Source organism: Xenopus laevis, chromosome 9_10L (assembly GCF_017654675.1).
Source record: "Xenopus laevis strain J_2021 chromosome 9_10L, Xenopus_laevis_v10.1, whole genome shotgun sequence".
Taxonomy (NCBI): Eukaryota; Metazoa; Chordata; class Amphibia; order Anura; family Pipidae; genus Xenopus; species Xenopus laevis.
In genome coordinates, this window is record NC_054387.1 from 99,681,203 (window position 1) to 99,691,921 (window position 10,719).

At 41.1% G+C, this 10,719-nt stretch overlaps 1 protein-coding gene across 3 annotated transcripts in view; it reads right to left on the reverse strand.

Moving 5' to 3' along the window:
* Positions 1-8,535, reverse strand: part of LOC108701886 — a 139,518-nt gene extending 130,983 nt beyond the window's left edge. Inside the window, exon 1 of one of the 3 annotated variants that reach the window (XM_041576155.1) lies at positions 8,156-8,311. In XM_041576155.1, the coding sequence (XP_041432089.1) occupies positions 8,156-8,207 (52 nt within the window). In that variant the 5' untranslated portion in view covers positions 8,208-8,311. Of the gene's footprint in view, positions 1-8,155 lie in introns of all 3 variants that reach the window. The other 2 variants (XM_041576156.1, XM_041576157.1) reach the window with 2 other exon arrangements.
* Positions 8,536-10,719: the final 2,184 nt, after the last annotated feature.

Consider the following 10,719-nt stretch of genomic DNA (forward strand, 5'->3'; position numbering starts at 1 on the left):
ACAAGATGGGCAATATTCTGCTGATATTATGATTACTTGTTTTACTCTTCATGCTTAATAATAATACTAATAAAATACTAATAAAATATTTATATATATTCATATAACACCAACACATTTGTGCAGGGCTTTACAGAGACATCAATCATATCAGTCTGAAGTGGAGGTTATATTCTTAGGTCCCTAGCACACACAATACAGTCAATCAGAAGCAAATCAATCATCCTTTTTGGTGTGAGGAAGGAAACCAGAAAAATCTACAAACTCCTTGCAGACAGCACCCAGGCCAGAATCAAAATCAGGGTCCACCGCTCCAAGGTAGAAGTGCAATGCACCCAATAGATAAAACTGGTTCTAATGAACAATATCTATTGGTTTGTTGTATGCAACACTAAACAGTGCAAAACATACAGTTGTCCCATAAGTAATAAAGGGCATTAAGTTTGCCCAGGTGCAATAATCTATAGCAACCACTAAGATGTTTTCTTTTAAATAACTAACCAGTAAACACTACCTGCTGATTGGTTGCAATCTTTATTACATAACCCCCCTTTACCTCATAGCCTTTTCAAAGCATTCATAATTGAAACGCGAAGGTAGCCAAAATGAAAAAATATATATTTTTTGCACAAACATAGCTGATTCCACAGATTGAAAGGAAACCATGAAATATGCAAAGACAATTTCCAACACTCCTTAGGCTCACAGTGTAATGCAACTCCTCCCTCACAGTGTTCTATTTTAAACTAAAGGATTCTGGGACTTGAAGTCTTTCTGCTGTCCATAGTGGGTGGTGTACAGATTCTCTGGAAAGTCCCAGAATCCATCACTTACTGTATATCATATATGGAACAAAGTGAAGAAGGGGGTGCATGAAACTGTGAGCCAAAGGAAAGCAGAGTCAGACCATCATGGTTCCCTTTCAGCCTGTAAAATCAGGTATGTCTGTGTTAAAAAACTATTTTACATTTCAGTTTCAAAGTCCAGATATTATTTATGCAATTTTTTTATACATAAACTCCTGTCAAAAAAGCAAAAGTAATCTTTTGCAATCTTTTGCTTTAGAGCAAGTCATCTCACGTTGGGGTTAGCAGTTCCAAAACAGGAAGATTGTTACTGTGCCAGTTGTTGTTATCCACATTAAAATCACAAGTGCATTTACTGGCAAGAAAATGTATTTATCCTAGATCTGGTACACCAGGAGTGCTTAGACCACCATTCAAACATTGGGGAAAGAGGTGTGATTATGTTACCTAATTCTTTATTTAATATTTATTTAAATTATAATGCAGAAAAGGGCATATATGCATGCATGCTTTAACATGTGCAGCAGCATTTACTCCATACACATAAAGGGGCCTATTTATCATGCTGTGTATAAAGTGGTGTGAAGCATTACCAGCAACCAATCAGCAATTAGATTTCAACAGTTAGAAAGAAAACGCAAAGATCTGATTGGTTGCTAGAGCTCCACTTTTTACACAACTTCATAAATAGACCCCTAATGGTGCCATGTTCAGATTTAAACATACTCTAAAACCCACATACATGCTCTCTGACACACTCTTCCCCACTCACTTACTATGCATAGACATTATCTAAAATATTATTGCACAATCACACCCCTTTTATAGAAATATTCAGAATTCCTCTCATTCACACTCACTCTTCTGCACTAATAGAATATACACAAGTTTATGAATGAAGTCCCTTAATCTAAACATCCAACCTAGTAAATGATAAGTCCATTTGTAAATGCTTATATCATATGTTAAAATACAATATATTAAACAGCTGCTCAATATGCTTATCTTTAACATGCATGGTGCAAATGTCAGGTTTTTGCACAATTAACCTTGGCCTCAGAATTTTCCGGAGCCTGGCAAACATTAGCTTCAGCAAACGAGTGTAGGGGTTATAAGAATAACATGGAAGTTTAATAACAAACAATAAATTGCGCCCATTGTTATCCTAAACCACAGTCACAAATATGAATATTTTGTATCCTGATGTGAACCAAGAATGAGTAATACAGTTTTAATGCAAATCCGGGGCATTCGGCCAAGTGAGAAGACCCATAAACAAGCATTAGGTTATTAGGTGATTCTTATACAATCCCTTCACCTCTCAATAGTCAGTTATTAACAAAGAAAGCTAACAATCACTTTTTCAGTACCTGCTGCTATTCTCGTTGGCTGTCTGCCCAAACCCAAACTGTAGGGGGGGGGGAATAGTACCTCTGCCTGTTACTTGATCCCAATCATTATTGTGTTAAATCATTTCTATATAACCCTTTCCAAACACAACTCTGCAGTAGGAACGTTACTCATACATATTCTTATTATATATGAAAACATAGCAATGGTCTAGTCCAATGGTGCAAATAGCAATACAATCCATTGGCAGTAAACCTGATTATTGATGCTACTGCCAGGATATCATTTTTGTTTCACTCTCACTTGTGCTCCTTCTTCCCCCTGTCAGTGCTCCACGGACTACTTCTTGCCTTTTTTGTGGTGCTGCTTTTGCTTTAAACCAGTGTGTCCTGTTTTTCTGCTGAAAGCAGCCCCAAATATCGAGTCTCATTTGAGGCACATCTCTTCTTCCACCAGCTTACAGCCTTAGGGGCAAATTCACTACGCGACGAAGCGCCTAACGCTAGCGTCAATTCGCCATTGGCCATTTTCGTTACTTCGCAAATTCACTAACGAACGCTGGTGTAACTTCGCTAGTGTTACTTCGCACCCTTACGCCTGGCGAATTTGCGCAACGGACGTAACTACGCAAATTAACTAACGCGCGCAGTGTACTGAACGCTACCTTTTACGCTAGACTTCCTTCGCCACCTCAGACCAGGCGAAGCACAATAGAGTAGATAGGGATTGCTTCAAAAAAAGTTTAAAAATTTTCTAAGTCCCAAAAAACGCTGGCGTTTTTTCTATATTATGGGTGATAGGCTGAAAAAGATCGAAATTTTTTTGGGGCTCCTCTCCTTCCCCCCTACATTTCCTAACTCATGGCAAATTAACTATACAGTGGGCACATGTGTAGGGCAAAATAAAAAATTTATTTGATGTTTTGAAGGTTTCCCAGGCATTTGTAGTGCTGAATTTGGCGCCGTATGCAAATTAACCATTAACCAACTTCGCAACCTTACGCTACCCCTGAGCACAACTTCGGATTTAAGTGAATTTGCGGAGCGCTGGCGAAACTACCCCTGGCGAAGTGTGGCGAAGTGCGGCGAAGTTACGCCTGGCGCAACTACGAATCTTAGTGAATTTGCTCCTTAGTGATTGGATAGCTCTAGACTGCAGTAAATCCCAGGGGCAGCTGGGAGCAATATTGGAAGATTTCAACATGCTAAAATTATTGTTTATGGTGGTTTTCAATCTCAAACCACCCCTGTTGAGTGAGCAGGGAGAACAATCATAATATTATATACTTAAGCTTCATGTTAAGCCAGGCAAAGGCCATGGATATTCTCACTGGCTGAGAGTTTAAAGAGATCAAATGTGTTTGCCTATATTTTGCTCATATTTTAACATTGTGTAGCCAAGATAGAGATAACAGAATTAAAAAGCCAAACTTTTCCTCCATTTGTACACAATGCCAATGTACCGTCATTCACTGCGTCTTTCCCCTTTAGTCATTTAAAAACAAGTGGATTTCATGTATGTACAATATACAGTTATAATAAATATAATAAAAAAAGAAAGCTGAGACAACAATATTAAAAAGGTTGTTCGCCTTTAACTTCATTTTCAGCATGTTATAGAATGGGCAGTTGTCAGCACTTTATTTTATATTCTTTATGGCGTGTGAATTATTGCCTTCCTTTTCTTCCTCTTTCTAGCTCTCAAACGGGGGTCACTGACCCTTGTAACTAAACAAACTATTGTTCTGTGAGGCTACAATGTTATTGTTACTTTTTATTACTTATCTTATCCGCTACTATTCATCTTCCAGTTTCACTTCGCCTGGTCTGAGGTGGCGAAGGCAAGCCTGGCGCAAGAGGTAACGTTCAGTAAAATCCGCATCTTAGTGAATTTGCGTAGTTACGTCCATTCGCCAGAGCGCAAATTCGCCAGGTGTTAGGGAGCAAAGTACCGATTGAGTCTATCTCCTTCACAAGAGAAGTTACGCCAGCGACCGTTAGTAAATCGGCGAAGATCCGAAATGACGCCAGTATTAGTCACTTCGCCCTTTAGTAAATTTGCCCCTATGTTCATCTGACCAATAAATATGGGGCAATGTGAATATATAGCAGTTTCCTAAAATGTATAAAAAGTTACAGTAGTAAGCTATGTTTTACATTTCTTCCATTTTATCCCAAGGTTCTAAGACTGGTGCTCTATATGTCTCTTGTCTCCAGGCAGTACAACACTTTAACTAATCAAGCATGACAATGAAAACAATTATCATGCCAGTTTCTAGCTTTCACATGCAGCAGCAGCAGCTTGTTAGATTGTAGGATGGATGGGATGAATACCCCCCTTCTTATCGGTCTTGGTTTAATTTTCCACTGTAATTAAAAAAAAAAAAACACCCACATGCTTTGGACCAACTGAAAGAATGGGATGCATTGTATTTTTTAAATGGTGTTTAACTAAGTAGGACCTTTCAGAGCATTTTGGAGCCAATGGGTTACTGCTTGTCAAGAAGTATTTGTTTATGAATGAAGCTGCGCTGTGTCCACAACCAACAATCCATGAATAAAATGTATCATACATACAAAGAGCAGAACATGTATACTTTCTCAGCATATTCACTTTTATACATATCTGTTTCCATAAATTACTTCTTGGCAGAAATATTAAACAATGCTCTCATATAATTAGTTCCTCTTAAAGGAAAAGTAACACCAAAAAATGAAAGTATTTTAAAGAAATGAAAATATAATGTACTGTTGCACTGCACTGGTAGATCTGACATGTTTGCTTCAGAAACACTACTATAGTTCATATAAACAAGCTGCTGTGTAGCAATGGCGGAAATTGAAAAAAGGCTATATGGCACAGTTAAATAGTGGATAACAGATAACACCATTATGTTCTACAGAGCTTATCTGCTGTGTAACCTGAGCCTTTTCTCCTTTAAAGGAGAAGGAAATCCCCTGGGCGCAAAACCCCTCCCCCCTCCCCCGTGTGTTGCCCACACTCCCTCCTCCCCCCTGGCCTACCTGTCCCGCTGGGCAAATGCCCCTAACTTGTTACTTACCCTTCTGCGCAGGTCCAGTCCACGGAGTTCACAGGCACCATCTTCTTCCACGCGATCTTCTTCCTGCTTTGACCGGCGTTTTGGCGCATGCGCAGTAGTAGCATTTCGCCGGTACGGATCTATTGCGCATGCGCCAAAAGTCACGAAGTTTTCTGACTTTTGGCGCATGCGCAGTAGATCCGTACCGACGAAATGCTCCAACTGCGCATGCGCCGGTCAAAGCAGGAAGAAGATCGCTTGGAAGAAGATGTCGTCTGTGAACTCCGTAGACTGGACCTGCGCAGAAGGGTAAGTAACCAGTTAGGGGCATTTGCCCAGCAGGGCAGGTAGGCCAGGGGTGAGGAGGGAGGAGAAGCAACACAGGGGAGGGGGGGAGGGTTTTTGCGCCCACTGGGTTTCCTTCTCCTTATATTAGGGGCAGACTGGCAGATTCGGGGAGATTTAGTCGCCTGGTGACTAATCGCCTATTCTGCGGGGCGAAAATCTCCACCCGAAGCAGGCAATTTCGGAAATCGAAGCACCGCGAGTGCATTGCGCTGGCAGTTTCTCATTCAAGCAGGCGGAAGGCAGGAAGAAGGCAGTTCGGGGAGATTGTCGCCCCGCAGAAGAGGCAATTAGTCGCCACGCAACTAAATCTCCCAGAATCTGCCCATCTGACCTTAGTCTAAAATGGCTGCCCCCATTGCTACACAACAACTTTCTTTCATTTCTGTCACATGACTCACTGAAATTTGTGTATTATAATAAATAAAGTACCCCCAGTTGTAAAATATGAGGATATTAGAAGTTACCTCGGAGTTCCATGACCTGTATAAAAACACTCGTCCTTCGGCCTCGTACTTTTATATGGTCATGAAACTCCTTGGTAACTTATAATATCCTTATATTTTACAAGAGGGGGTACTTTATTCACTATATTACTTTAAAACACATTCATTTGTTGATGATACTTCTCCTTTTAGAAGAATTCAAAATAAATGAACTTGTTAAAAGATATAGTTTCCTTTAAATGAATCAGAGCCAGTCACCAATATAGTTAGCAAATATCTTAAAGATGGACGGCACCTGATACAGCAATTGCAGTGTAGCGTTACAACAGGCGCACAGGAACTACACCCTGAACAACAGAAGGTTTAAGCCACATTGGTGTACTAAAATTTATAGTTAAAAAGTTCACATCTCTAGGATATTCACCTAAATGTGACAGTTGTTACTAGTGTTGCTAACTAGGCATGGCTTTATGGCACTCCTGTAGTTAAAGCATTCTGTTCAATCCATAAATATAGTGTAGTCATTGTAACTGTCCCATTCACATCATACCAGAATCCAGCAATCCTATTAGTCTGCAGACTCTTCATGTGCTGAGTTAATGGTTTAAGTCTAAACGTTTTGCAGCTTTTGAAACAAACTGGTTAACAAATTCAACAGCTGAAATCCTATTTTTTTTTTACATTTATGTAACTACCACGCCTTTTAGTTTCCAGACTAAGAGCAGTTCCCAAGGCTATCGGCATTATGGGGAAGGTATGCGGAGGATTTAACCAATGCTTAATTACGTGGATGTAATAAACAGACTCTGCATTGGCCATTCATTTTGTTCTCTGAGCTTGCAATCTTTTGTTTCTTTCTGCAGAAAGTGACAGTTATTGGCCTTTGGGTGGCCTCTACTTAGGTATTTCTGTAACAAGCGTGAATTCATATGAATGAGTGTCTTATTAGCACTTTAAGAAATCCACCTCTTTCAAAGCAATTCAGTTGAAAGTGCTCTGTCATCAAGGGGAACTTTAATACCCTTTTTGTTTGAAGTCACGGTTCTTTGAGTTTGAGAACAAAAAAAACTAGTAATTCATATGCTCCCTTGCATATTTCTTATAAATAAAATAAAAAATTTTAGTATGTGTATTGTTTTCTCTAATCCTAAAATAAAAGTAAAAAACACAGTGGGTTTAATGGGGTTGGTTTTTTTTTAGATGCTTTCTGACTTTTACATTTTGCAGATTCCATACATACTCTGAGCGGAAAGAAAACCTTAAGTATTGCAGAAATGTAAACAGTTACCTGTCAGTCTACAAGCCAGCTTCATAGTGGCAGAGCTTGTGCCCAACATTGTGTACAACAAGCAACAAACATATGAATGGCATCTCTGTTGGCATCAGGCCTGAGGGACAGTGCATTGCCTTTGTAGGAGGAAGGTATTAGTGTCAGGGCCGTGCATGGTTCAGCTACTTTTCACAGCATCATTTATTGAACAGTTATGAGATCTGTTATGCAGAATACTTGGAACCTGGGGTTTTCCAGATAATAGATCTTTCCATAATTTGGATCTTCATACCTTAAGTCTTTTAGAAAATCATTTAAACATTAATTAAACCCAATAGGTTGGTTTTGCTTCCAATAAGGATTAATTCTATCTTAGTTGGGATCAAGTACAGGGTACTGTTTTATTATTACAAATAAAAAGGAAATCATTTTTAAAAATTTGGATTATTTGGATAAAATGGAGTCAAAGGGAGACAGATTTTCTGTATTTTGGAGCTTTCTGGATACCAGATAATGGATCCCATACCTGTAATACTCATGAGCTACCAAAATGCCATAAATACAGCACTTATTGCACATCTCTGCTGATAGTTACAAGTTTGCAAAAATATAATGTCATAACTGTGCCTAAAAGTACTAAATAAGAAGAAAAACTGATTATCTGAGTATTTCTGACAATAAATAACTACTCAAAAGGTGTATAAATACATTGTTGCATTAAAACGTCAATAGAACAAAATACAGCACAGTAGTTATTCACTAAGCCACTTATTCTGCTATTAAACCCCTACTTCAGATTTTACACTGATCATTCCTGACCATAAATTGCCATCAACAATTTCTAATGCAGCAGCTAGAATATGCAGTTTAGAAATATAAATTACATGTTTGTACTTACTGCCCATAAAGCCTGCCGCAAAAACCCACAGTAAAACAGCATGCAGCTCCATGTCCACAGGGTCAACTGCTTTAGTTCTACATTAACAAAGGAACATTGGTCCTCTTCTCAAAGAGAGCTCACACAAGCTTTGCATGAATGAAAACTTTCTTTACAAAGCGCAGGCTTCTTAATTCCCTGCCCACTGCAGAAGGAGGGATGGGGTCTTAAAGAACAAAACGGAGCCTATCAGAATGTGCTGCATAACTTGTACTACACACCCTTCCCCAGGGAAGCCAACTTACAGCCAATCGGAGAAAAGACCAATTCCTATGAAAACAAGAAGGGATCTTGCTGTTCAGCATCTGTACTACAAAACTATAAAGTATGTATTCAGGAAAAAAAGTGAAGGGAAATCTTATGTGTTTAAAAAAATCTATAGCTATACAATACAGACCTGTCTGATATGAAATTAATTTGGATGACAAAGTAGATAGATTAGATAGATAGAGAGAGAGATAGCAAGATATGATAGATGATAGATAGATAGATAGATAGATAGATAGATAGATAGATAGATAGATAGATAGATAGTCTCAGAAACAGGGGGCCTTTATTTATTATCCACCCTTTACTGAATTTTAATATGGGGAGGTGGGACACAAAACAATTTTTGTCACTGTGCACACAGCACGCCACACCAAAGCTTCCCCCAGATCCTTTCCACAGCCCCCGATATATATATACTATATATTCAAAAGTATCTGCATAGACCATATTGTCATCAGTATCTGGACACCCTTTCCTCACTAGGAACACTATGTTGGCCATTTCCAAGCTGGGAAGCAACATCACTATGGAACTATGGGTTTTATGTGGGCAAGGAGCTGCACATAAGTCTAACATCACCATGTGCAATGCCCAGGGCAATTGTACTCTATACACTAGCAATGCGCCTCCCTCCCCCCCAGACCCCCTCTGGTGGTGAAAAGGTAAGCATGGGGGTTGAGGGGTGGCATCACAAAAACTATCTCAGTGCCCTCAGATAGAGTCAGATATTTTCAGGTATTGGCTAGTTTATTGCCACCTATAAAGGTGCCACTGTGCCCAGTTGTTAGTACTACTGACTTGTAGTGTTGAGGTCCGACTGCAATTCCTAGGCACTTGCAAGGAGTTGAATGTTCCTACCATGTCTGTGTAGGTTTCTGCTGGGCACTACAGCTTCCTCCCACTTTACAAAAAACATACAGACAGGTTAAATGGCTTCTGACGAAACTGAGTAAGAAATCACTTGCACTCAAAGGGCAGGTGCAAGCAGGGACAAGCCCTTGCGTTTATTCACAGAAAATGCAACGTTTCGGACCCCGAAACGTTGCATTTTCTGTGAATAAACGCAAGGGCTTGTCCCTGCTTGCACCTGCCCTTTGAGCAGGGCCGGAACTAGGGGTAGGCAGAGTAGGCACGTGCCTAGGGTGCAAAGCTTAGGGGGCGCCCAGCACGTACCTTTAACTGCTGCCTACCCCCGTCCGGTCTTCATTACTGTTCTTTGTGCGCATGCGCACACTCCTTTGAGACAGGAGTGTGGTATGCGATGTGTGTGCGCGTGCGCATGCGTGCACCTAAGTCAGAGTGGCGTGCGCTGTGACGCTTTTGTCAGCGTGCCTGCACGCGCTCAGTGTAGGGGGCGACGCGGCAGGTCAGGTTGCCTGGGGCGCCTGCCCAGGCTGGCCCGGCCCTGCCTTTGAGTGCCAGTGATTTCTTACCCTTTTGATGTTGGAGGGTGCCGACCCCTTCGTCACCGTGCACCGGGCAATCAACACGAAGGCCAGGGAGTGCGAGAAGAGCTTTTCATCTGAATCTATTGCCTTCAGCATTCTGCTCAGCACCCCAATAATCGAGCCTCAGTGAATATGTCATTTGCAGATATTGCTGCTACAACAACCAGGAAAGCTGAAACTTTTGGCTTCACTGAAACTGAGAGAAAAAGAATCCTGCAGTCGGCACAGAGTTTGCCTACACCACCTACCTCGTCTGAGGCGGAGATCTTCCGGAAACTAGAGCGCTGTGATATATCATGGGCGCTGCACTCTTCCTCATTAGCCGAGTATGCGAAGGCCCAGAGAATACCACGTGGGCTAAGGATCACGCTGAAGCCGGCACTATTCAGAGACGATCAGGCCTTCACGGCGAAATGGCAGGGAATCCTCAACCGTTGCAGCCTGGACCTGATTACGCTTACCGTTCAACAGCTTCACGCGGGATCAAAAGATTTGAAACAGCAGATACACGTCCTAAAGGAGGAATATACAGCCATACCCGAGCCAGCCAACAGGAACGCGCTACAGGAGCTGGATGCAAAGATTCAAACTCTGCAACACGAGATCCTACAGACCAAGTTGCGGAAGTTCAAACGAGATACTAACGACTACGAGCGGGGAGAGGTTTATACATGGAAGGATGCAAGGAGATCTTACCGCAAGCAGCGCTCTTCTTTTACAGCGCCTTCCGACAGATCCTCTACACGTTTCACCGATTTGGAGCAATCTTCACCGCTCTCTTCACAAAGTTCTGTTGGGTCTCCTTTT